Source organism: Panthera onca, chromosome B1 (genome assembly GCF_046562875.1).
Source record: "Panthera onca isolate mPanOnc1 chromosome B1, mPanOnc1 haplotype 2, whole genome shotgun sequence".
Classification (NCBI taxonomy): Eukaryota; Metazoa; Chordata; class Mammalia; order Carnivora; family Felidae; genus Panthera; species Panthera onca.
In genome coordinates this window covers 162,390,301-162,418,189 of record NC_138342.1, presented here as the reverse complement: position 1 = coordinate 162,418,189, position 27,889 = coordinate 162,390,301, and the positions used below count along the sequence as shown (strand labels likewise).

Here is a 27,889-nt window from a genome sequence, read left to right as displayed (position 1 = left end):
AGTCTCATGTTCTGTAAACCCCTTCACTGGGGTATTAAAAGCTCCATTTTTCAACCTTGTGTCAAAAATTAAAAGAAGAGTGAAAAATCCATATGACTGTAACACTGTTTTAGTATGGAATGGGTATGGTGCTGATCATCCCTCTCCTGTGGTCTTTGTTACCGGGTTTTCCCTTGACCCCTGATGTTCGCAACCGTAGTTCCTGGTTCACAGTGACGGATGGCCCACTGCGGCTCTCTCTGAGTGACGTGACCCGTGACGTGACCCAAGCAAGCGTCTGAAGCGGGTCCTAATCTTAAATAGGAACAGCTGTCGGGGCTTGTGCCCATGGATGACCAAGATAGTAAAAGTGTGATTTTTCACATTGTGAGTATTGTGAGCATGTTTCCTTAACTCTTCTGAAAAGCATAGATAATAAAAATGAGAACAATTACATAGTATTTGTTTAAATAGTCTTACTAATTGCCACTTACTGCCACTGTGAACTAGCCAATTGTTTTGTTTAAATAATAACATTTATGCAACAGAAGAGTAAGTAGTGCTGAATATTGTAATATATTTTCAAATGGATGTTTATTTTTCATATTTTAATGACAAATGAATAACACTTGTGTGTGCCTATAATTAATTTTTATTATTATTGTTATTAGCATCATTATTGGTATTTTGTCTACTATGGGTACCTCTGAGTATGGGTATCTCTATGAGAACCTCTGATGGGTTCTTTAAAAAGTTGATCGTCCTAAAGGCAAGTTCTACTGGCCCCAGGACTCCTTGCCTTGTGAAGAAGGACATGGCCTGTGAGGGGTCAGAGTCGGTCTAAGGTAAATGGCTCCCAGTGTACAGTGCAGGTCAAATTCTGACTGATACCTTAAAAAGAATGTGGATAATTAAAGGCAAATACCATAATTGAGTTTGGTTTGAAACCTATGCAGCTGCCATAGAACCATGTGGGCCAATAGATTTGTGAGTTTACAAAGGAAATTACTTTGCAAGAAAAAATCATTTATTTTTGATGATGCTTACATCCAAAAACTCAGTTTTTAATGTTGCTGAGAAGCAGCTGCTAAACTGCAAAAATTAACTAGCAATTGCATTTCAGAAAGCAATGATATCCGACTTCTTTATTAAGTTTACTGTTAAGTGAACAAAGAAAGAGAAGAGTGTTTCTTCCATTAGCAAAGCAAATAGGACATCTGTGCATAAGAAAATGCAAGACAGAATTTGGCGGGTGAAATTCACTGTTGTGGAAGAAATAATTGCTTTCAGGTACTGAAAGTTTTATATCCCAGATCTGAAATTGGATAGGATCTCACAGGTTTCAAGCATTTCTTTATGGTTGGTGTTTAGTTTTATTTTTATTTTAACCCTATATAGATTGTATTGAAACAACAAAAAACAAATTTCAGACTAACAACAAGGGAAGAAAAACTCAGTCTCTGAGACTGTCTTTCCTGGGCATTCTGTAAATTGAGAGTTTGGGGATCCTGTTCACCTGCATGCAGTCTAAGGAAAGTATAGGGTCTCTGTGCCCCACAGCATGAAGACTGAATGTTGCTCATGCCATCTAACTGGTGTTCCTTTATGATTTTTGTTGGCTTGCTTTTAAAATCATCCCTGAGTCTTTTCTAATGTCTTCTAAAAATTACTAAACTAATCCTAACTGCACTTGGGCACAGGATAAAAAAGAATCAGTGGCCCCTTGTCCCCAGAAGGCTTAGGTGTGTGTGTGTGGCGGGGGGGGGTGGGGGGGGTGGGGGTGGGGGTTAGGTGAAGGTGACTCTTATGTACAAGGTTTAAGACTTTAAGGCTTTGCCCCCTTCCCAGGTGAAGATTAGCCCTATAAGGTCAACCTCGAAACAGCGGGTTGTTATTTTTATTAAAAGAGACAATGGTTTCATTCTACACAGATCACCTGGTATAAAGAGCCTTTAGCTGTCAATATAGTCAGATTTTTGTGGGCAGTATTCCATCCTTCTCTCTAGGGGTTTCCATCCAGTGTACTGCCTGTATCCCTTCCCAGCATCTCTTAGGGAGAAACTATACATCATTTTTGTACCTCCTGTCCATCATTACAAAAGAGGATTCTTCTCTAATAGAAATGTGGGGAGGGTGTGTATCAGATACCATAACTTTACCCTAATTCACTTTCTTGTAAAGGAGGCTTGTGATAGCTAATTCTATGTCATCTTGGCTGGGCCATGATACCCAGATATTTGGTGACACATTATTTTGTATGGTTTTGTGAGGGTATTTTGTTTGGATGAGGCGAACATTTAAATTAATGGACTTTGAGTAAAGCAGATTGCTGTCCATAATGTGAGTGGGCCTCACCCAATCAGTTGAGGGCCTGAATAGAACAAAGACTGACCTTCACTGAGCAGAAAGGAATTCTACCAGCAGTCAGTCTTTAGATGGTGATTCCCTGAGTCTCCAGGCTGCTGGTCTACCCTGCAGATTTTGGAATTTCCAACCTCTATAATCACATAAGCCAATTTCTTAAAATTTCTCTCCCCCCCCCCCTCACTATATATACAGTAAAAGTGGGGTTTAAGGGCCTGGGCAATGTTGGAAGTGGTCAGATGTTTTTCCAAGTGATATGACAAGACTTTGAAGGCTGAGTAATCTGAAAGGCTTGTTTGAAAGGATTAAACAAGCTGCAAGCTCCATTTGACCAGTACTCATATGGGGAGGGGAACTGCTCAGCAGATGCTAACTTGGGCAGAGGCTGTTCCTGATGATCAGGTCCTTCTCCTTGAGGCCATGATACTAGATTGGCCCTGTGGAATGTAGATACTGTCCCAGATATATGTGTGTGCGCACAGTGTGGGGCGGGGGAAGGGGGGCAGGCCTAAATTAATGGAGTTTATCTTAAATTGGCAAGATTAAAGTTTTCTAGCTTTTGCTATCAGATGAAATGAGATCTTGAGATAGAAAATAAATCAATAAAAAGTTACATTTATTTGTAAACTAAACATGTGAGTTTACTATTTATTCCTGTTTCGATCATTTACTTCCAATGGGTCAATTAATTCATTTTACAACTATAAACTTTCGGTGTAAGAAGAAAGAATCATTCTTCCAAAAATAAAGAATGAAACTAAAACAGAATTTGCAAATTGATGAGCTATGCCAAAGAGCCTCATCCGTTCGTTCCCACATCGTTAACTATTCATTGTTACACTGGTGACTTCCAAGTCTTATGTGAGCCTCCTCTTTCCTCCACATCGCCACTGGAGCATTTCCAACCTCCTGCCACAAACTCAGCACACTCAGGGAGAGGAGAGCTGGATGGGGACCACAAAAATTCTCTGCTCTAATCCCTAAACCAGTGCTCAGTAGGAACGTAATGTCGTTGACTGACTGAATGAATGAATGCATGCATGAGTATTTAATTTGCTTTTTAAAGAAATCAAAAAGGGGATCTGTCCACAGGCAATTTGATTTGTTTTTTGAAATTTAGATTGATTTTCTATTATTTGAAAATAGAACAGGGGTACACGGGCTCCTCTGTGGGGTTCTGAATGAGGAAGTGTCCAAAGCTGTTTGCTATTAACCAGTAATTAGATAGGGAAAGGAAAATTTCTGACTAGCCATGGAAATTCTCCTCTGTGAAGACTAACAGCTCTCAACAAGGGAGAAGATGGTGTTCTGTAGAGCAGGAACATAAACAGGGCTGAGGTTCCTGTCAGATAATTCCAGACATTCTCATTTTCCAGGCCTACGTGCCCTCCAGTGGGAGAAAGGGCCAGGGGAAACCCGAGTTTCTGGTTTTGCATTCTTGGGAAGAGGGCAGTCTCTTAATCACTTTGGTGGAGAATTGCCTCTAAGGTCTTATCCCTGACACTCTTCAGGAAGCTCAGAACTACAGTCCCACCTGTGCCCCTCTCTTCTAGGGCTAGTGGTGGCCCAGGGACATAGTTCGGCCTCCTGCCCTTTGCTTTGGTGGCTGCTGTGATGAGGTATTTGGTCACCACAGTGATGTGATAGCTGCGTAGCTCCGCCAGGGCCTCCACACACTGGTTATAGGCTGTCAGAAGTTGGCCATTTCCAGAGGACCGAATGTGGTCTCTCAGTGAAGGAGTTGAGTGAATTTCTTCTATAAAGGCCTTATGGGAAGGAGGCATGTACTCCCTCATCCTGAGCAGAAAATCAGCTGAAAGAAACAAACCAGAACTATGTCATAGCTCCACATGGAAAGATGCAAGAGCCTGTCTGGTTTTCCAGACATCAGTGCAATGAAAACTTGCTGTCATCTAACTTTCCAATCCACTCTGCTGGCTCTTTTGCTGGTAGACTACAAATACTACATTCCTGAATATTGATGGGGAAGGAAAAAAGAAGCAAGTACATCTCAGATAACTGAGTTGGAACCATATCTACCAGTCAATGTGTAAATATGTATCATATACCCAAGGTAGGCAAAGTATCCTGATGAGACTATCATCATGAGGGATATCTACAAATGTAAGGCATAAACCCTTAAACCGATTTGCTAAATACTCTCCTGAATTTTGCTTTGTTTGGAGAGTGCTAAGGAAGGGGAAAGTAATAGAATTTATAAGGGCAAGAAAATAAAGAGTGAGCAACTGTTGGGGCGCCTGGATGGCTCAGTCAGTTAAGCGTCCGACTTCGGCTCAGGTCATGATCTCACGGTTTGTGGTTGGAGCCCTGTTTCGGGTTTTGTGCTGACAGCTCAGAGCCTGGAGCCTGCTTCGGATTCTGTGTCTCATTCTCTCTTTGCCCCTCTCCCACTTGTGCTCTTTCTCTGTCTCTCAAAAATAAATAAATGTAAAAAAAATTTTTTTAATAAAAAAAAAAGAATGAGCAACTGTTTTTGTAATAATAGCCTCTTGAAGTCAAGTTGTTTAAAAATCAAATCAATAGATATTTATAGGAAATACAGATAGATTGATCATTTATAAGAAATTCATTATGTGTTTAATATCATCATAGTTGATAAGTGACTTTTGTGGATGAGACTGGATGCTATTTGACTGCACACCAAATTCTAGTCATTTTTACCCCTAAATCCGACTTGAAAATGCCATACTCTGAAGTGCCTTTTTGCAGCTGTTAAACATCAGCTTGATGCTGGCAGGTAAGGAAATGAACAATTTCAAGCTTCTAAACTGGTAGGCCTATCTTCTGGTCTAAATAGACTTGACTTGAAGTTGCAGCATTTTTATGGGGAAGGGCTTTGGTGAGGAGCTCAGACCCATCATCAGCCATATCCAGACTTTGTAACTTAATTCCACAGTCTTCAAACTCTGGATCTCTCCCCCATTTTAGACAAAGCAGGCTACTGCCTAGGATCCAAACAAAACTGTGGGGAACAGTTGGATATATGGCAATGTTTTAAGATATGGAAATGGAAACCCAATATCCTGCTGAGATCAAATATTAACTGACTTGACACAATAACATCTGGCAGGCATACAGCCTCCTGGTTGACTTAGAGAAGTATAGATTTCATGACATTTTAATTTACACTTGGTCTTATCAATTGGTAAATACATTTCTGTTCTTCCTCCCTGTTAAGGAACAGAAAGAAAAAGAAAATGTCTGACTTACCACTTTCCTTGCTGTGACAAATGCCTAAGAACTCATCAAAGGCATGAAGCACTGTGCTCTGAGCTGCACTCCCCCCAGAGTATTTCAGGGGCTCTGGGGAGACTCCTTCATAGATCAACCCCACCGGCATTGCTGGGTTATCCTTCCATCTAAGCAAGAGTAAAAGTCAAAGAGAAGAAGTGGGTGCTAGGAGTTAAGAGCATATTTTCTGATACAGCAACAGTGAGTAAGAAAGCAAACACAATTTCAACGGTGTTTTTAGAGCAAAAGACTGGGTATCTTTGTAGAATATATACTTAAGCATACTTCAACTTCATAACAGGCCATTGAATACAGCCCTTCCTTTCCCCAGTTGGAGGATTATCCCAGAAGAGTAAAGGAATCCTTGACATTGATCCTATGACATATTTATTAGAAAAATTCAGTCATAAAGATTGAATACAGCCCTTCCTTTCCCCAGTTGGAGGATTATCCCAGAAGAGTAAAGGAATCCTTGACATTGATCCTATGACATATTTATTAGAAAAATTCAGTCATAAAGATGACATCAGTGCTGCTCAATAGGAATAATTTAGGGGTTCTGGAATAATCTTCACTCCTTCTGCTCATCTCAACCTTAATCACCTGATACCTTTAACTCCACAAGTAGAGCTTTGTAAGTAAGCACACACACACACACACACACACACACACACACGCCCCTTTGCTTTTCCCTGTAACAGTTTTAACAGTTGTCATGTTGAACTACCAGTGTTAAATAATGCATGACTTTGTGGGAATACCTTTGTCAAATACATTCTTGACAGCACGTGTTGATAATGAGGGCAGCAACAAAGAGAACACAATACAATCTTGCAGGTTACCAGAGGGACAGGTAGATGGACTGGAATTGAGGCTCTGGTCTTGCTCAGATGAAGTGGGTTTTCCCTGCTTCCTCTCCTCTCTTATCTCCTTTCTTCTCCCCTTCTGTCTCCCTGATTCCATTTCTTTGCCTTTTTGTGTCTGAAAACCCCTAGTTCTACCTCCAACTATTTTACTCATTTCTCTGTCACATTTTTTATAGAGTCTTAAACAATTACAGAATGTATGTGGTGACTCCATAAGATAAACAATAGCACCAAGAACACGTTATTGTACTTCCAATGTGTTAGTCTATAAACTCTCTTCACACTCATTTTCTTTTTTTAATGTTTATTTATTTATTTTTGGGAGAAAGAGAGAGAGCACAGGCAGGGGAAGGGAATAGAGAAAGAGAGGAAGACACAGAACCTGAAGCAGGCTCCAGGCTCTGAGCTGTCAGCATAGCGGGCCTCGAACTCACAAATTGTGAGATCAAGACCTGAGCCAAAGTTGGACAACCGACTGAGCCACCCAGGTGCCCCTCACCTTCATTTTCTAACTTGACCTCTTTTGAGTAGATCAAGGCAGGTGTCTAAAAACCCATTTTACAGATAAGCAAACAAAGGCTCTGAGCAGTTAATTCTCCAGGGCCACACTGTTCAAAAATGGGAAAACCAGAACTTAAATCCCAAACTTATACTTTTCTATGTTCATTTTCTCAAGACCCCCACATATGGATTTCCACTTTTACTAAGGAATAGAATCTTTTTTCTCTTATTGCCAGGAATGAGCCACTGTCCCTGCTGTGAACAGTTTAAATAACAGGCTTACAGTGATGTCTCATCTTCTTCCTATAATTCTAAAAGTCATTTTGCTCAAGAGAAGGAAAATGCATCACACACATAAAAAAAACTGTAGCCAGACTGCTCAGCTGGCTGTTCATGACCTTTGTCAAATACTTCCTTATGGTAGGAAATGCTATAAGGAGCTGGGTTGTTTGCATTGGAGAATGGTTTGGTCAGCCGTTCTACGGTTTCCACTGGATGAACGTCAAAGTGGCCTTTTTAGGTGGGGTGACATCACTCTGGAAACAGATGAGGCATAGACAGCAGAGCAGGGGGAGAGCAAAGGAAGGAGTCTGATCATAAGAGGAGAACATGAGGTAGCTGTTGGGTGAGAGGACTCTGTTTCAGGCAGATAGAAAATTTAATCTCAACTTTGATATTTATTAACTGTGAGCCTTGGTTAATTAACCTCTCTGAGCCTCTAGTTCCTCATCCAAGTGATATTAGGATCTACCTTATTGAGTTATCGTGGGAGCTAATTAAAATAATACCTGCTCAGTGCCTGGAACATATTAAGCATTTGCTAAATATTAGCCATTTTACATTATTTAGAGTGAGCTGGAATCCCGCTCCCTCCATTCATTATTTTGTACATTTGTACACACCTTCCTGAGACTTAGTCCTAATTTGCACCTACTTCCTAAAGCTGCTGCATAATTAAATGGGTTCCAGAGAATTTTCATGACTTGTCAGAGTTCAGGACACTGCTCCAATGAAATTTCTAAACAGCATTTTAGAAATATTTGGAAATAGGTAAGACATATTGAAAACGTGAGTAAGTGGAAGAGAGGCAGTGGTCACACTGGTTCAGGGTTGTCTCTGCCATGTTGTGGATGATCTCAGATGGTCACTTTGGTCTCTTTCAACAGTCCCTCCTCATCATGACCACTTCTAGGTGTTGGACTTTCTCAGAGCTCAGTTTATGGGATTCTTGCTACTCTTACTTCCCAAGTGCTCTTATCTACTTCACTGATCTAAAAACCAACTATATTAGGAGTCTTTAAAAATGTACACTTCTACCTGGACCATTCCCCTACATTCCAGACTCATATATTAAACTGCCAGCTTACAGATATCTCCACAGAAATGGACATGTCCCAAACTGAGCTCCAGATATCCCCTCCCTTTTGCCAAATTTCTTCCTCCTACAGTCTTCCCCATCAGAGAAAATGGCAGCTCTATTCTTTCAGTGGATTGGGCCAAAACCCTAGAGTCATCTTCGACTGATCCCATTTTCTTCCTTCCTCCTGCAAACCAATAGCAGATCCCATCAACTCTACTTTCAGTCATTTCCAGAACTGAACATTACTCAATGCCTCTTCGGCCACCACCCTAGTCCAAGCCATCACCCTGATTGTGGGCATAGCTTCTTGAACGTTTTCCTGTCTTCCATTCTTGCTCTTAAATTATCTATTTTCCACGTTAGAAAATAGAGCGATGAGTTGAATTAAGACAGATCATTTCATTTGTCTCCAGACTTGCCTCTGCTGCCCTTGTCTCTCAGAAAGTAGCCAACAAGCCCTGACATGATCTGGTCTTCTGCTGTCACTTGTATCTTTCTCATTCTCCCCCATACAAACTGCATTCCAGTGCTGCTATCTTCCTTGCAACAATTCCTCCATGACAAGGATGCTCCAATGTCAGGACCATTGCAATTTTTATTCCTTTTGCTTGTAACAAGTATCCAGGTAGCTTAGTCCTCACTGCCTTCAGTTATCTGCACAAATGAAGTATGGCATTCCCAGACCATAATAAATAAGTAAGAAACTTACACCACCTCTCCCTAATACTCCATGATGCCCTGTATCCTACTTTACATTTTCCCGTATCACTTATTGTTGTAACATATATTGTATAATACTTTTTAAATTATATTTATTTTTGCATGATCTGATTCCCACCATTAAAATGTAAGCTCCACAAGAATGGAGTTGCTGTTTTGTTTTATTGCAACATTCCCTGCACCAGGAACTGTGCCTGGCATATGGTAAGCACTCACTAAATAGTTGATTAATGAATGAATGAATGAATGAATGAATGAAAAAACTATTATTCTATAATTCTGTGTTATATATCTAGAATATATAAACCCAAATGTTTTTCTGGAAAGGACCCGCCAGCTTTAAAGAACCATCAGATGCTCAAATGGCCAGGAGACATCAATATTTTTTTGGTGCCCCAACATGAAGCAGATGTGTTAAAGCCACATTGAATGTGACAGAGAAGACACCAGAATGTAAGTCAAAAAAGATAAAACAAGGGGATCTACTTTCAAAAGCTATATTCTCCACCTGTGATACAATTGGTCTGAGGGAGGGAAATAGGGTTTCTCTGAGCAGTCCCATACACTCTCAGGCCCAAACTAATGATTATAAAGGAAAGCAATTACTTTCCTTTCAAATCTCTGTAGGCAAGGTTATTTTTAGTCTTTCTCATAGCCTATTTTTAGGAAATCCAAGAAATATAAACAGAAGAAAAAAAAGAAAGAAATGACATTTTTCCACAGGGGCTAACTTCCATGTGAAATTTAATGTGAGTGGGAAATGGAAAGAATAAGTTTAATCTACAAATGATGAAACGCCTAAATAAAAATGTTTTTAAAAAGTAAATGAAAACAATAAATCAAACATGGGACACATCAAGAACATAGGAGGAGATTTCAATTTTCTAAGACAATCCCATTGGGAACTCTCAAAAATCCGGATGATTTTGGCCATCAACACCTTCAATACATTTAAGATTTGGTGCTGGTCACTTAGTTGCACTACATGAGAAATATTTTTGAGGCTCAGACCGACGGGAGGCGTTTATGTAGATCACAGATAAAATGCATCACTGACCCAGAACTTATTTTAATGAAAACATAATCACCCTCTAGTGAACATTTAATCATGATAGGCAGAAATTGAAAAAGATAGCCCCAAGATTTCCATTCTCATTCCTAGAACTGTTCATATTATAAGCTATCAATACCTGTCAATATGATATACAGCAAGGCAAAAGAGGCGTTGCAGATATAATTAAGGTTACTAATCAGTTGACTTTAACATAGGGAGTTACTCTACATTGTCTAGGCGAGCTGAATCTAGTAACATAAGACCTTGGCAGAGTTTTTCTCTGGCTAGTCGCAGAAGGAGAAATCAGAGAGATTTAAGTACTAGAAGGATTGGAAGTGTCATTGCTGCATTGGAGGATACCGTGTGATAAGGATTGCAGGAAGTCTAAGCTGAGAGCAGATCCTATGTGACAGCCAGCAAGAAAACAGAGGCCTCAGTTCCAAAACCACGAAGACTTGGATTCTACCAAAAACCTGAACGAGTTTGGAAGTGAATGATTCCCCAGGTTCTCCTGATAATAGCTCAGCCCAGCAGATAGCTTGACCTCAGCATTTTGAGACCCTAAGCAGAGAACCAAGCTGAGTTTGCCTGGCCTTCTGGTCTACAGAAATGTAAGATAATAAATGTATGTTGTTTAAAACTGCTGTCTTAATTTGTTAAAACAGCAGTTTTTTGTTATGGTTTTCTGTTATGTTTGTGATTTGTTATGTAACAATGGAAGACTAATACACATTTAGAGAGCAAAGTGAAACACAAAGAGATTTTCCAGAATTAGGTACTTCTTAAACCCCAATGTATTTAAAATGTTTAAAAGACTTTTTTTCCTCTAATTTTACCAAAACATATCTGCATATTTTGTTTTACATTTGTTGCTAGAATCACTATTGCACAATCATATCTTTGTCTTAACCCTGATTACATGTAAAATGTGCACACAACAAGAAGAGTTCTGAGCACAGATAACCTCTCTGGGGAGGATTTTGGGATCGAATGGGTATACAGCAAAAGTCTGAATTCTGAGAAACACTCCCAATTCCATTCCACACTCTTCACCATTTTTCTTGTTTCCTCATAAACCAGGAACCCATTAACCTCAAGTTATTCTCTAGAGACCCTCCTGCTTCCCCTCTCTACTCCCTAGAGTGAGGAATGCCCACCCAGGCTGGCGTCCCCTTGGACTGTCCAGATCCACTCAATCTAGAAAAAACACTGGGTTCATGTTGTCACTCCCTTCTTGCACCCATGTCCCTTCCAGGTGCAACTTCATATTCTTTCTGTCTATAGCAATTCGGCACCTCCTGGGTATCAAGATGGAACACTAGGTGAGCCCTATGTCAAATTTTTCACCTCATCCATTCACTACCTCTACTTTTCACTATTAAAAAAATAAACAAACAAACTTAATTTCTCTCAGTTAATGTGAATGGGAAAGCAATTTGATTAAAACATGTCAAGGTATAATTAGTGTATCTAAAGGAAGAAATTTAAGGGTAGAGTTCTTTATCTGGAAAAATTACAGTCCATGTGACAAAAGAAGAGACCCACAAATATGAACAAATGACTTGGGGTAACTCTTCCAAGAACATTAGAAGAAGGCTGGCAAGTTACTTTCTATGTTCCCATTAGCCTTAGTAACAGGGGAAGAGAATGGATATAAATGAGAGAGCATTGTGGTTACATAGTGGGCTTTTTTTTTCTGCCATCAATATGGGATTCTAAGTGAATACAAATGAATGTAATATGGTGGCCTAAGGACAATTATTCTGACCTTAAATATTCATTTGTCCTGCAGATGGTACCCCACCTCTTTTATCCAAGAATGGATCCAAATGATCACTTTGTTAGCAAGGTTTCTTAGTGTGTTTATTACTATAGGAAGCTTCTGCCTCATAAGTTTGGAATATGCTACAGAGGTCTCATGCAGGAAAGCAGTTGAACTGTACTTACCCAGAGAGAAAGATCCGGATGACTGCATAAAATATGTCTGGATCAACATAATCTGGAGAAGCAATCAAAATGTGAACTTTACTACAGGCAAAAAAAGCAATTGGTTACATGTGCACGGGTCCTGCTGCTCTCTTGGGGCCACCCCCTCTATCTGATCTGCACGGAAACCTGGAAGGAAGGCAGCAGCAAGAGGGGGATGGAATGTTCTCTTCTGTAGCCCCCTCACTGGCACTGGCCAAACTTTTAAACTATTCCAAATGCTGCCCTTTTCTATTTGTGGTGCTTCCCTTTTCTGGACTTAATAACTACAAAAGAAGAGATCAAGGCCATCTTTGAAAAATTAATATTTTAAACAGACATGATATTTGAGAGAATGTAGGAAATAGAAAGGAAAAAAGCAGAGAAAAAGAATCACCTCTGTCCAGGCTTTCACAAGAGAGGAAAACTCAAGTTGTCAATGCTCAAGCGAAGTTCTATATAGGCAACCAAGGATGGAGGAGTGGAGAGGCTCTTGCCCAGGGACCGCCACACCAGGTCAGATATAGGCTCATTTAGCTCCACGTTAAGCTGCATTCATTAATCTGTGCAGCTATTTTTGGCTCTAAGCCACTGCTTAGGGATAACTTATTCCACTAGTTTATTAACTTGTATATAAAGAAGGGTGTCCTCACATTTGTACTAAATTTCTTTTCATTAACTTATGAAGATTGTTTTCTCTTCTTCACATAATGGGGCCCCTCTGTGAGCTGGTATGTTTCTTTTACCTGGATCCTGTCTATGTTTCTTTGTTTCTCTTTGAGAAAAAACAAAACAACACAGCAAAAGAAAAACAAAAAAATCCACATCTTTTTTATGAGACCCAAATAATGTCATCTCTATACCATCAGTTATCTTTTCTACCATCATACCTAGTCTCTGTTCCTTTATCTCTATGTTCTCTGAAGGCCCATGGGCTCAGGTAATTCAGATATTCCTTTGGTCCCAGCATTTCCCAATGCTCCTGAGTGGTGTCACATTCTCTCTGAGTAGAGAGAATTCTGTGACAATGTTCCATGTGCTGGCCTTTTATTGGGCCCTATTTCCATGTCTCTCCCATCTGGTGCCCTATTCACACAAAAATGCTAAGCATTATGTACAAATTTTCTCTGAAACAGTAGTGACTAGCAATAATTTAGTATTTTATCTTCTAAAGTAAAATCATTAGCCAATAGATATAAAATAATTTTAGTGTAAAAAAAGTCAATAGATGTAAAAATATTCATTTATGATTGAAACAAATAAAAAAATTAGCCAATTAGGAATAAGAGGAACAATTTTGAAATGATAAAAAGAATCCACAGAAAGCCATTTCAAGTATACATTTTATACTTGAAAGATTAAAAATAAGTATTTAAAAATGTGGAACAAAACAAGGATCAACACATCCATTCAACAATACGGTGTTAGAAATTTTAGCCAGAAGAATAAGGAAAATATATATATTTAAAGAAATAAAAGTTATAATTATTATACATGAAGGAACAAAATAATTCTCAAATAATATGATTTTCACATAGAAGACCCAGATAATCTGCAGATAATCATTAGAACTATTAGAATTAATAATTAGAATTAATTAATAAGAATTTTTTCTATAAACCAGTAACAAACAGGAGTTAGTTAAAATCAAAGATACCATGTTCACTAGAAACAAAAAATAAAGTAACTATGAAAAAAAAGAAGATATCAAAGTCTCTTATTTTGAACGAAATTAAAGAAAATTTAAGAAATTCAAGAAAAAATTTGTCTCTACTGATGGACAAAAACCTCAGTATCAGTATCAAAGAGAAGAAGTGTATCTAAAAAAGAGTTATCTATCTGGATAAGTTTTAGTTCACATCCAATAATATGAAGGCATGATTTCCAGTACCTTGTCCGACTACCTTACTTAGTGTTTCTGTGGTATTCTCTGATTGTCCATCTGCCTTGATCATAAGGCAGAAAGACTGGATATAATATCAAAATCATGTAAATTTTCTCCAAATTAATATACAGATTTAATGCAACAGCAGCAAATTTTTTTAATGTTTATTTTTGAGAGAGAGAGAGACAGAGAGAATGAGTGGGAGAGGGTCAGAGAGAGTAAGGGGGACAGAGGATCCGAAGCGGGGTCTGAGCTGACAGCAGTGAGCTGATGCAGGATTTGAACTTATGAACCATGAGATCATGACCTGAGCCGAAATGGCACACTCAATTGACTGAGCCACCCAGACGCCCTAGCAAAAACTTTAATAGAGATTTTTTTCAGAGCAGTTTGAAAAGCTGATTGTTTACATGAAAGACAAAATGTTGGAAATAGTACAGGCACCTCTGGGAAAGAAGGGCAAGAGACGGGTTTTCTTCACCTGAAAGAGATACTATGAAGCTATAGTTCTGAAGACAAATGATATCTCTGTTGGGAAAGGTAAACAATGACAAAGAGTAGGAAACCTGGAAACAGAGCCAGTCATTTAAGAAAATCTGTTATAAAACAGTGCTAATATTGCAGATTAGTGATTCTTCAAAGAAGGGACACTGAATTTATTTCCTTTGTCATATTACATATAGATAACAATTATATGTGAATTAAGGACTAACATGTGAAAGACAAAACAACAATTTCAGAAGAAAATGCAGGAAAATATACTTATCAACTATGATTATGAAATAATATCTTATGTAAGACTTCCCCAAACACAGACTTTTGCAAAAGAAATGGCAGATACTTTGACTATACGAAAATTAAGAACTTCTGCTTTCAAAAGTCATAAGGCAAACCACAATATTTGCAACACATATAACTAATGAAGATCAGGCTTCTGAGGTTTACAAAAAACTTTTAAAAAATCAGGAAGGAAAAGATAAAAGACCATTAGAAATATAAGGAAACACATGCATTCACAAAAGAGGAACATGCGTGGTGAGCACCCACAAGGACGCACGCACACACACAAACACACACACAGAAGACAGTTAAATCAGGGAATGCAGGAGTGACATCAACATCATGGTAAAATAAACGTTTTCTACTGTCTTTCCCACAAAGAACACTGGCTTAGACAATCACACACAGACAAGAGGGCCTTTGTGAAAGTCCAGGAATTCAGTGGGGAATTTCCAGCACACCACTGAGCAAAGAGATCCAGAACTGGATGAATTGAAGAGGGTAAGAACATTTCACTGTGCTCACATCACCCCTTCCACAAGGCAGCACAGCTCAGTGCTAAGAGATCTCCTAGGGCTGTGATTTTTCCAGTAAGGGAAAATGAGAGCATAAGATTGCGTGCCTGGCTTCCCCAGCTGCAAGGAATGCCGCCACGCAGACCCACTTCTTTCCCATCCCATCCAGAACACTGAGGTGTCCTGCACAACTAGGGAGCAGAGGAGCCTGGGGGTAGGGAGGGACTAGGAGAATGCCACATAGGGCTTTTGGCTGGGGGGTGGGGGATTAAAGGGAGGCAGATTATACTGATCGCCTCACAGATTCCATTAAGAACCCCTCCCATGAGATGCTGGGAATGCTTCACCCGCAGATCACCCCAACTAGCCACGGGTGCCCCTAGTGCTCAGGGTGTCTCACAGCTACACCTTCACCCACTCTGGCCAGCTCCTTGCGTGCACTGCTGAAAGCAGAAAGGGTGAGCCTCTGCTGTTGATTCGTGAGCTCCTCCAGCAAGGTGGCTGATTCTATGGGACTGGGAGAAAGCACACGACCTGAGCCTTAAACACTGCCCCAGGGAAAGCCAATGTTAGGTGGTCAGCACCTGGCCTGACTTTGCAGACCTAGAGAAGGCATACGCAATTAAAACTTTTGCCAAGAGAGGCCTCAGAATCCCTGCCAGGGCTGATGGAAGGTGTTTCTCTCCTGAAACCAGTCAGTAAATACTGGAGAAAGTGAATAAATAACTTCTTCACATAATTCCTGCAGCAATGCCAAGCTTCAAGGAGCACAAAATATCAAGGAAACATGACATTACCAAAAGAAAAAATAATTTCCCAGTAACTGACCCTAAAGAAATGCAGACCTGTGATTTGCCTGATAAAAACAATTCAGAATATTTTTTTTAATTAATTTATTATTTATTTAGAGAGTGTGAGCAGGGAAGAGGGACAGAAGGAAAGAGAGAGAGAATATTAAGCAGGCTCCATGCTTATCACTGAGCCCCCACACAGGCCTCCATCCCACGACCCTGGAATCATGACGTGAAATCAAGAGTCAGACACTCAACCAACTGGGCCACCTAGATGCCCCCAAAATATCTGTTTTAAGGAAGCTAAGTAAACTACAAGAAAACATAATAAGACAATTCAATGAAATTAAGACAACAACACATGAACACAATGAGAATTTTAACAGAGGAAAAAAATCATAAAAAAGAACAAATTACTTGGAAATATATTTTGGCAACTGACTCTGAACGGTGTTCAGAAAATACCAAGTAGAGAACCTCCTCCTCAATTAACAGTGATCTGGTAAGGTAAGAGAACCACGTATGCACTCTTACTTCTAGGTCTAATGTGTGCATATTTTGGCTAAGAAAAGGGCAGTTCCTAAAAGCCAATGACACAGAGGATCTAAGAACACACCTGAGTTACATCTCCTCTTTTTCCCTCCATGTGGCTTCCTAGAAGAGCAGGAAAATGACACCAAGGACTGCAGCTTCTGCCCAGATGGCCAAGTGCAGGTTCATTTACTGCCTGGCTAGCCATCATCCAGTGTTTCTAAGGTTGTTGTTCAGCAAAACACAAAACATTTTGGTCAAGCACCTTTTTCTTTTAAATCTAAGTGAGTCTCTAGAGAAATAGAACATCTGCCTTTGACTCATTTACACTCATCATAATTCTGTGTCATAAGCATTAGTTTGGAAAACTAAGGAAACTTGCTTTTTAAAGTTTGCAGGGGTAGAGATTTAGATTTTATACTGAGAAGTAGCCTCTACACAAATGAAAACTCAGCAAATCCTTGCTTTGGATCAAGCGCTATAAAACCACAGCCCCTGAATTACTGTAATATTTTCACATTACTTTAGTAATATTCATATGGTCCCACTCAGGAAAGTAACACAACAGGTGCTCAATTACTGACACCTACAACAAAGCATTGTCGATGCATAATCAAACCATACATCTGATGGCCACGACCACCGGGCAGTAAATTTTTCGTGTAATTCCAACTGTCAAAGCCACGAATTTCCACTAAATGTCTTACCATCACCTTAAGCATGACATATCTCAAAGCAAGCTCATCATCCTTCCTCCGTGTGCCCATTTACTTTGAAAATCAATCAACCCATCAAGCAGAACTTGATTCAACCTTTCAAGTGACAAATCTTTGCCAGGGGTATCATGATTTTTTTTTAACCAGCTTTGAAATCTTATATACATCCTGGACACCTCCTTCTGTCTCTGATCATACCTATACCCTGCCATTTCTTAGTCCTTTTCCTTGATGTCTCTTGTTGGTCTCTTCTGTTGCTGTGACTGCTCTAGCACCTTCTTCTTTCTCCAGATTTAGTAGCATTGTTAGTAAGGTGTAAGCAGCTCTATGTGTCTGGATGAAACCAGGGCTTACTTAAATCTGAAGCATAAGTAGGTGTGAACCAGGCAGAGGGTGAATGGGAAAGAATGTCTGAAACAGAAGAAATAGTGCATAAACAAGCCTTGAAGTAGAGGAAGTTGTAGAGAACAAAATGGATTCTCTCATGTCAAGCAGGAGACTGCATCAAACAATGACGCAAGTAGTCGAAGGTACCACAGCTACGAGACATTGTCCCGACCAGCATCAGCCCTGACAGCCCAGAACTGAAAACAAGCAGGACCAGAGGAGGTCTGCAGGGGCCCAAGAACCATTAAATCCATTTAAAAAGGAGAGGGTTCAGGGGCACCTGGGTAGCTCAGTGGGTTAAGCATCCAACTCTTGATTTCAGCTGAGATCATGATCTCACAGTTCGAGAGACCGAGACCCACATCTGGACTGTCAGCATGGAGCCCGAGTGGGATTCTCTCTCTCTCTCTCTCTCTCTCTCTCTCTCTCTGCCCCTCCTCCACTTGTGCTCTCTCTCATTCCCTCTCAAAATAAGTAAAGAAACTTAAAACGAAAAGAAAAAAGTAAGGGGGGGGGAGGACTTTTGCAGCAAATTATCAGACTCTTCCAACATGACCTCTATGCCTGACCACGAAGAAAAGGCAGCTGCCACTGAAGGCTCTGCCAGATTGATCTCCGAACAAAACCGAGATCCTTCCCCACTTGAACGTAATAAGCACTAAGTGCCAAGAGCTGACCTGGACCAGACTGAGGCTTTATCTCAACTGTGTGCCCACAGACCAACTTTGCATTTAGTTTGTTCACTTCCTACACCCTTCTGTTATCTTGTTATCTTCTGCTATCTTGTTTGCTTGTTGTCTTCTGTCCTGCTCTGTGTGCCATATAAGAAGCCAACTTTAATCATATGGTGAAACGTCATTGAGTTTGGAATCCTGAACATGTTTTATAACTGTGGTTAACTTTGCTTTATGATTGACTAAAGTTGACACTGTGGAAGGACAAAACTCATGTGTGCACCTTCACACCATGCTTGTGACCGAAGTTCTTTGCAGGAACTACAAGCTAGTGTCAGAAAGAATAGGTGAAGGAAAGCATGGTGTCAAATAAAGATAAATTGAAATTAAAATATTCTGGTGTCAGATCATGCTAGGTCTTGCAGAAAGATTGGGATTTTGGCTTATCCTTAAAATAATGGAAAAACGAGTGCGGGCAATAGGAATGTAATGTGATGGGCATGTATAATTTAAAATTTTCTAGTAGTCATATTTTAAAAGGTAAAAAAAATTTGGCAAAATTAATATCAATACTATATTTTAGCTAACCCACCATATCCAAAATATTATAATCTCAAAAGATAACCAATATAAAAATTATTATATGTTTTCTTGTGATAAGTTTTTGAAATTTTGTCTATATCCTTACAGACTTAAAATCTACTTTACGCTTATAATGCATTTCAACTTGGATGTTTAATTTTCAACAATTAACTGACATATGACCTATTCAGTACTAAAGCTGTGTTTAACAAACAACTATTTTATATTGATTCAGTTTTTATGTTTCAATATCAATTCACTACTATTAAATACAATTAAAAATTTAGTTCCCCAGCTACCCTGGCCACTTTTCAAGTGTTCAGTAGCCACATGTGTCTGGAGGATACCTTACTGTACTGTGCCAGAAGAGAAACTGAAGAGTTGGGGGAGTAAAAGTGCTTCAGCGTGCACTTTTAAAAGCTGATTCAGGCTTCTGTGTACAGAAGGAAATAGATAAGATAAAGGGCAGAAGAGAATCTGTTGTAGGGTCCCCTCCCTAAGGAATCTGGTATGAAAAGACATCAGGATAAGGGAAGACAACCTCGCTATGTGTGTAAGTGACATCCCTCACGACCCTGTAACATGAGACCACCCAATCAGACCGTATGTCTATACATTACCCATATATAGGAGACAAAGAAGTAGAAAATGCATAAAAGACTACACCATGTGGCATTCGGGGCTCAGTTTTTCGGGTACAAACCCAACTGAGCCAGTGCTGGCACAAATAAAGTTGCTTCCTGGAAAGAAAGCCTCAGTGTCATAACTGTCTGTGCAAGAAACCTGCTACAAGACCACTGCAGAGTCCTGGCAAGTGATGATGGGAGCCAAGTTCAGAGCAAGCGATGGTAAAAACAGAGAAAAAGGAAGAGATGCAATCGATATTCCAAAAAGAAACTTTCATTTGCAGTAGTGGAGTGTTGTTTCATTCAGATCTGTCCTTCCACTAAAAACAATCCAAAAAGAGGGATAAAGGTTGCAAATATCCTAAAGACATCAAGTAGCTGAAAAGACAGGAAGGAACTGCCAAGCAAAATTTTAAGGGAAAGCAGGAACCCAGAATGGGAGGCAGAAAACTAGGGTGGCAAAACCTCTTTTTCCTGAAGTCATTTCCCAATCCAGGTATGCCTGGCCTTGCTTTTAGTGGCTTCTCTGGATGGTAGGTGTCATAAGTAAGACCCCAGCCCCATCCATGGGGAGGAATTTTACAGGAGACCCTGTTCATATTAAACTGGGAGTCCCAACTACCTATATCTCAACATCAGTGTGCATCAGAGCTCCCAACCCACCACTCCTTGCCCCCAAGAGACAAAATCGAAGTCACCTTGGCACTGAGCAAAACAGGATTTTAAAAAATCTGTCCCTGAAAAGTTGTGACCAATTTTTTTTTTTTTTTTTTACATTCTTAGCCCAACTTTAAATTGTCTAATTGGTACATGGGCCCTCACTTGCTGAACTTGCTTCAAGATGGTCCAGAATTTTAATGTCCCCAAGAACCAGGGAGAACCAAGTACAAATATTTCTCTGCCCTAGTTCCAAAAGACTGTCTACAAACAATGTTCCAAGGACAATGAGCATTATATAGAATGGAAAAAACAAAAAAAAAAGAGCAAAACAAATCAAGCCTAAACACACACACAAAAAACATGACAACCTGACAACCAACAATAGGAAAAAAGAAATAACAAGAAGGAAACAATCAAGTGTCCAATATTAGAATCACACACAAATTATGACACAGCCACAAGTAGTATGTTGAAAAAAACTAAAAGTGAGCTTGAAAATGTCTCTGGGGAACAGAAAAGTATGAAAAATAAACAGATTAGATAGTAATAAAATATAACTTCTGGAAATGAGACAATAAAATAACCTTTTCAATATATGTATTCAGCAACAGACTAGAAGCAGTTGACAATGAGTTAATTAGATTAGAAGAATTAATGCAGCACAAAGAAATAAAGAGATGGGGAAAAAACAGCAAGGCTAGAAGAGAATGGAAGATAGTGGATCAAGGTCTAACATCCTCAATTAAAGTTGAAGAAGGAAAACAGAAAGAGTGGGGCACAATTTGTGAGGATGTGATGGCTAAGGACTTACCAGAATGATAAGTCGTATCAGTTAAAGAAGCATAATGAAACCAACCCATAATAAACGGAACAACACAGACCCATAAAGAGAAACTCACAAGCAGATCAGAAAAAGATAGGTTTCCCTGACATCTAACTTCTTAGTAGTGACAATGGAAGCTAAAAGATATTGTACGGATTTACTCAACATCTAAAGGAATATTGTTGCTAGCAAATATATTCTTTAGGCATTGGAGTGAAACAGGGCAATTTTCAGACCAGAGAGTTAGCCAGCAGCAGGTCCTCACTAGAGGAAATCCTAGTAGCAAAAGAGATGTGTGCAAAGGAGTGAAGGGCAAAAAGAAGGTTATAATAGGTAAGCAAATCTGAGTGAATCTTAACCATATGCAACAATAATAATCACTGTAGATTTCTGGATATTTTTGATGTGTGATATGCAATGTATATTCTTCCTTGTAAGCCTAAAAACATCTTTTGTGAAGACTCATGGGACTCTTCAATATTTTGAGAACTGGTTTTGTGTGGGCATGTTTCTTGATTTTATGCATTGACATGAGAAAATAAGATTCAAGGTAAAATATGGTGGGTCAGGTGACTAGGGTATACTGAGATTACTATGTGTAAGTAATCCACGAGTGAAGACAACTTTAGAAATATGAATGGAGTCGTTATTATCCCACAGTATTTAGCAGAGAAGAATCCCAGTGTTGATTATTTTCCACTTTGCTTTATTTACTTTCTATTATTATTATTTTCAAAGTTAACCTTTGATAACTTTGGATAACTTTTATTACTACCAGCGGTTTCTCTCATCAGTACACAGTTCTGACTGCAATACCTTCTTCAGACTGCACAGGGAGCTGAAGATCCAGAAATCAGTAGGCTGGGAAGGTAGGGGGAATGACTTTCACCAAGAAAATCGTAATGCCTTAACATAAACCAAGGGTACTGAATTTAATTATTGCCGTTTATAAGCCCAAATCATAGAGCTTCCCAACATCTAGACAGTATCTCTTACTAATTATAAATTAGTAAAAACTTATCAGTTACCAAAAACAAAAAACAAAAAAACAAAACAAAACAAAACAAAACATTTACCAAATATTGTTTTATACAATGTCAACAATGCTTTCAACAAATCTAAAAATATCTTAACTGCATGCCACTTTTAAGCTTTAGGATAAACAAAAATGGAAACAATAATTTTGTTTCCAATCAGTTGTAGACAAAGGAAGTTTACAAATTAGGAAGAAAACTTCCTTAGGCAAAATTAAGTGAGCCAGCCAGAAGAGGGTAGCAGCAGGAATTCACACTATCATTTAGTACCAACTCACCGAGTAAGAAACCTGACTTAAACACATGCCAAACTCTTAGAAGGAAACATTTTGACTCCTTGCTATCATTAAAGGAAAAATTCTTACAGGCAGCAATCTGTCAAGGAGAAGATGGAAACTGTGTTGATTCAGAAGGAAATACAAGGCAAAACTTTCCGTGGCATTTTGGAGAGAAATTTATCTCTCAGCGTTTCTAAGGAGGAAATTAACTCTTAGAAACAGGAGGTATTCAGAAATCTGCCAAAAGACATGCTTGTGTAATCGGGATGCTTGGAAATGGAAACATATTTTAGCCTTCCAACAGAGCACAATGTCCAGGCCTGGTTGAGCTCTCTGCAAATCACCCAGAAAAGGGGAGCTAGACACGGATCTTACAGGTGCACAACGCTGACACTCAGCGAGCAATGCACAGTGTGGGTGTGGTCTAGAAGTCTAGTGCTGTGACGGACTTCCACCTGAAGAGGAGTCCGTCTGCGCTGAGGACTAGGTTAAGGTTGTGAGGTGGAATCACCTGTGGGCTGGGCAAAGGCCCAGTGATAACATGGGGGTTCTCAGAAATATAAATTGAAGCCTTAAAATAAAGAGTACCTTCTCCTCTGCGTTGGGCATGTTTTCAAGCTATCCTGCCTGGAAATGAGGTAATTATGGAAGAAGGGAGTAGAGCACACAACTCTTGCTAAAGCTGAGCTCAGAAAGAAAAAAAAAATTCATGAGCTCCATTTGGTGTGGGGGGAGACGCAGCAGAGGGGAAAGTGCTGCTGAGCTCTAAAGATCATGAGAAAAAAGTCATCAACTACAAACCAGACACAATGACACAATTTATGTGATTCCTTACACCTGGCAGTTTCCAGGGGCACCTGAGTGGTGCAGTTGGTGAAGCGTCCGACTCTTGATCTCGGCTCAGGTCCCGATCTTAGATCTCACAGCTCGTGAGTTCAAGTTCCAGATCAGGCTCTGTGCTGACAGCATGGAGCCTGCTTGGGATTCTGTCTCTCCCTTTCTCTGCCCCTCTCCAACCTGTGTGCTCGCTCTCTCTCTCTCTCTAGTAAGTAAAACTTAAAACTTAAAAAAAAAAAAAAAAAAAAAACCCTTGAAGTTTCTAGTATTTGTTATTTTTATCATTTCATTTTTCTGTTTACTGTGGCTGCATAACAAACCACTCCCAAGTGAGGGGCATGAAACAACCAGTATATGATGCTCTTGGAATCTGCAGGCTAGAAATTTGGACAGGACACAGGGGACAGGACACAGGACGGGACACAGGACACACTGCGCTTCACAGTATTTGGGCCCCCAGGTGGATGACTAGAAGACTGAGGACGGTTTGAAGGTGGAAATCTAGAGTCATCCAAGGGTTCATTCGCTTCCATGGCAGCTTCCAACTAGAGCACCTACATATGGCCTCTCCGTGAGGCCTGGTGTTCTCACTCACAGCATGGTGGCCTCAGAGCAGGTGGCATTTTTACGTGGTGATTCAGTATACAAGGTAACAGTTGCATCACCCCCTCTAGCCTTCCCTCAAAGCTCACGCAGCATCACTTCTGCTGCGTGCTATTGATTACGGGCATGTCACAGGCCCACCAATACCACAAGTGAGGACACAGCCTGCACTCCTTGAGGACAGGCACGTCAGAGCCACATTGGAAAGGAGCCTATGAGATGGAAGATTTTGTGCCTTGTTTGGAAAATGCAGTCTGATGCACTCCTGTTTCACTGCGGTGACTACAGATACAACTTTTAGAATAAATCATGCCTGTGTGGGAAAATTAACTTTTTAACAAAACAAGGAAAGTAGCCCTGCAATCTCCCAGGCCACCAGACTCCTGCAGGGGATAATGGAGAGAGAGCACTGGGCTGGCCTGGGCTGAGAAAGTGACTCTGACAATGAGCACTAGGAAAGCTTGTGACAGACAGGACTGTGCCCTCTTACTGCAGCAGGCAGTGTGACAGGGTGAGGGGTCTCTCATGAGTTTCCAGACGACTCACTTCTGTTCTTTCATACTAATGGGGTTTAGGGGTCATGGGGGTCTGGAGCTGACTGCCAAGAAGGAATTCTTGAGGTGTCTTTGGTGCAAAAAGGTGATCCTATGAAAGCACAGGGACAGAACCCTTGGGCAGTAAATGCTGCACTGGGGTTGTGCAGAGTGACTGGTTATATACTATGGAGTTGGGGGGAGCCTCCAGAGGGACTTTGACATGCTAAAGGGGATGCCTAAGATACCTGAGGCCTTGCTATTATCAAGCTAAGGTTGTTTTCCCTCTAGTAAGGCATTAACATTTTGACAGAAGGGGGTTCCTGGAGAAATGGTACACTCTGTATTTGCCTCAAGTACTTGTTAAGGGGCTGCAGATTATAAAGAAATGTAATTTTACCTGCCATTTCCTTCTTGCCTTTGTTCCCCACATCACGAAGGAGGGAAGGGTAATATTAGGGCTCCAGGAAACTGAGTCCACAGGTTTCTGGAGATTAGGCTACTGATAAGATTGCCTTTTTATTACAATTTACTAAGACATTTGTAAACTTACTAAGACATTTGTAAACTCCTGTCCTGCATGACTATAATTTATATCCGTTAACCATCTGTTTCCCCTTTCCTTTGTTCTTGGGCAGCCAGAAGTGCCTGACAAATATCACACATACCCCACCTGAGGTGGGGTGGGGGAGGGGGGATGCAGGGTGTCAGCTTGCCTTATGCTCCCTTATCAATATGATCTGAATGCACCTGCAATGTCACTTCCCCTGGTCTTGATGTCCCGACTAATAAACTCAGGGTACCTTGTTAAGGCTCAAATCTATGTCACTCAGTTTAGAGAGCTTGTTTGATGTGATCAGGAGGGCTTTAAAATTAAAATTCAGGGAAGTGGAGGAAGTGTGGATCTGAAATATAAAATGGGATGTTGAATGGAAATAATACATAGTCCTGTGACTTCTGATGGACTTCCACTAGTGCAGAGAGTCTGAGATGACAAATAAATTTACTCCCTTAATAAAAAGTAATAAAGCTGGTGTCCTCCCTTTCTCCCTCCCTCCCTTGCTTCCTCCTGTCCTGTTTCCCATAAACCTCTCCTTTCCTGGACTCCCTCTATTTGTCAGGGAAGCAGGATCCATGGAAACTGATACTTAGATCCTTACCCTCTTGTTAAACAGATCACACCCCTCTCCCACACCTTCTTCAAACACACAACAATTACATTTTCTAGATTCTTCTGATTAAGGAGTTAAGAGCTGCAGTCCTTAGGATAAGATTAACCGGCCACACCTGTAACAACTCCTCTTTAAACTAGCCTCAGAGGAGGAGCGATGGAAGGCCCCTCAGATAAGGCCCAAAGCCAAGGTCAGTCATCTCAGCTTCCACTAGAGAACAAAGAATGAGAGAGGCTTTAGAGAGTGTAAGGACAAACTCTCTCATATCACAATTCTGTCCTTCAGTAACCTAACATTGCTGGATAGAGCTTATACAACCAATGTCGTGTGCTCCACCCTTTCAGCCCCAGCTTCGTTACTGTAAGACCTCTACATGCAAAGAACATTTTGGCTAGCCAGAAGAGGAAACAACTGAATCACAAGAGATATAAAGAACGATAAAACCATGAGAAAGTCACTGCAAACTGAGAGTTCATTTTTCAGTAGCATGAACAACATTTGGTTGCCTTAAAACAAAGACATTGACATTTTGACATTTTATGTCTTCCCGAGCAAAGCCCTCAGCCTTCAGAAGCCTCATACCATGCATTTGTCCTAAAGTTCTGGTGATATCCTGAATGCAGAGTCTCAGTCGCTGCAGGGCTTGAAGCAACAAGTTCTGGCTGGGCTGCAAGATGGCATTCACTGCCTGAACAAGTGCCTGAAGAGGAGATTCATTCACTCAATTCATTAACATTCAGTCCACTGAGGTAGAGCAGCAAAGCTGTGGGAATCTAGAAAAAGGGGACCCATCTGACTGCTGGATTGTTAGGCAGGGCTCCCCAGGGGCATTCCTAAACTAAATATCCTGTGAGGTTTTCCTGAGAGCCAGAATCTTTCTGGGCACCCTTCAGATAGATCCCTAGTTAAGACTTTCTGGAGCTTTTCCATTGACTGCTACTTCTTGTACCTCTCAAGGGCATAACTCTAATCAATTTTGTTCTTTCTTCTGGATTTATCTCATATTATTAATGGGGTTTTGGAGTGGTGGGGGTCTGGAGTCAATGGCCAAGAAACAATTTTTGAGATGTCTTTGGTGCAAAAAGGTGATCCTATGAAAGCACAGGGACAGGACCCTTGGGCACTGGGGTTGTACAGAGTGACTGGTTATATACTATGGAGTTGGGGGGAGGCCTCCAGAAGGACTTTGATATGCTAAAGAGAACGTCTAAGATGCCTGAGGCCTTGCTGCTGTCAAGCTAAGGTTGTTTTCCCTCTAGTAAGGCATTAACATTATGACAATAGGGGGTTCCTGGAGAAATGGTCTGCTTTGTATTTGCCTTAAGTATTTGTCAATGGGCTGCATGTTATAAAGAAATGTAATTTTACCTGCCATTTCCTTCTTGCCTTTGTTCCCCACATCACTGTGGAGGGGAAGGTGATATTAGGGCTCCAGAAAACTGAGTCCACAGGTTTCTGGAGATTAGGCTATTGATAAGATTGCCTTTTTCTTGTAAAGACCTTTGTAAGACCTTTGTAAACTGATGGAGACTCATGTCCTGTATGACAGTAATTTCTATCAGTTAACCATCTGTTTCCTCTTTCCTTTGTTCTTGGGCAGCCAGGAGTGCCTGAGAAATATCACACATATCCCACTTGGGGAGGGGATGGGTTGTGCTAGCTTGTGTTTGGCCCTCAGCTTGCCTTATGGTCCTTCATCATTATGATCATTTCTACTTCTAGGACCTTGAACTAGGGCAGCCTCACTCCTGAGCTCTGTTGTACATAAAATCAGACAGAGTCTGTAGATCCCATAGCATCAGAGCTCCATTCACCAGGAAGACTTCCTTGTTCTCGGGCAGTTTCTACCTTATTTGAGCTATATTTTGAAGACCAATGCTTTACTCTGTATCTTTCAGTGAACTAAACACACGAAGGAGAAGTAAAGTAAGCATATAGTTTCACTTTTGAGACTGAAAGAGGGTGCTAAGGTAATCATCCCATGATCTGGTCACTCTACTGAGGACACAGTAAGCACTCAAAGAATGTTCACCAGGGAAGGTAGTGAGGAAAGACTTAAATCTAATCTAAATATCTTTGTGCAAGGCAAGCATTCCCTAGATGATCACCTGTCACTCCACCTTCATTTGTTTTATACCTGAACTTTCTGTTATCTACCTGACCCCTGAAGGAGTTCAAATATGCAAGCTCAGGGCTAGGTATTCTCAATGAGGGTTCACTGTCCTCTGAAGAGGGTTCACTGTTTTCTGACGCTTTTGCATAACAGTTTTCTCTGCCAGGAATGAATACCCACTTCCATTCTTACTTCCTGCTTAATTCCCATACATCACTCAGATTTTAACTTCAGCTGTCATTTCCCTTTGCCTGATCCTGCAAGTCTGGATTAGGTCTTAGATGTTTT

The 27,889-nt window shown here is 40.3% G+C and overlaps 1 protein-coding gene across 2 annotated transcripts in view; it reads right to left on the bottom strand.

Moving 5' to 3' along the window:
• Positions 1-1,752: 1,752 nt before the first annotated feature.
• IDO2 (indoleamine 2,3-dioxygenase 2) overlaps positions 1,753-27,889 on the bottom strand; it is a 68,217-nt gene continuing 42,080 nt past the window's right edge. For both annotated transcript variants that reach the window (XM_078445521.2, XM_078445523.2), the window contains 4 exons: positions 26,071-26,188; positions 12,044-12,095; positions 5,575-5,723; positions 1,753-4,156 (listed from right to left, as the gene is read on the bottom strand). In XM_078445521.2, coding sequence (XP_078301647.1) covers positions 3,801-4,156; positions 5,575-5,723; positions 12,044-12,095; positions 26,071-26,188 — 675 coding nt within the window. In that variant the 3' untranslated portion in view covers positions 1,753-3,800. The remainder of the gene's footprint in view (positions 4,157-5,574; positions 5,724-12,043; positions 12,096-26,070; positions 26,189-27,889) is intronic.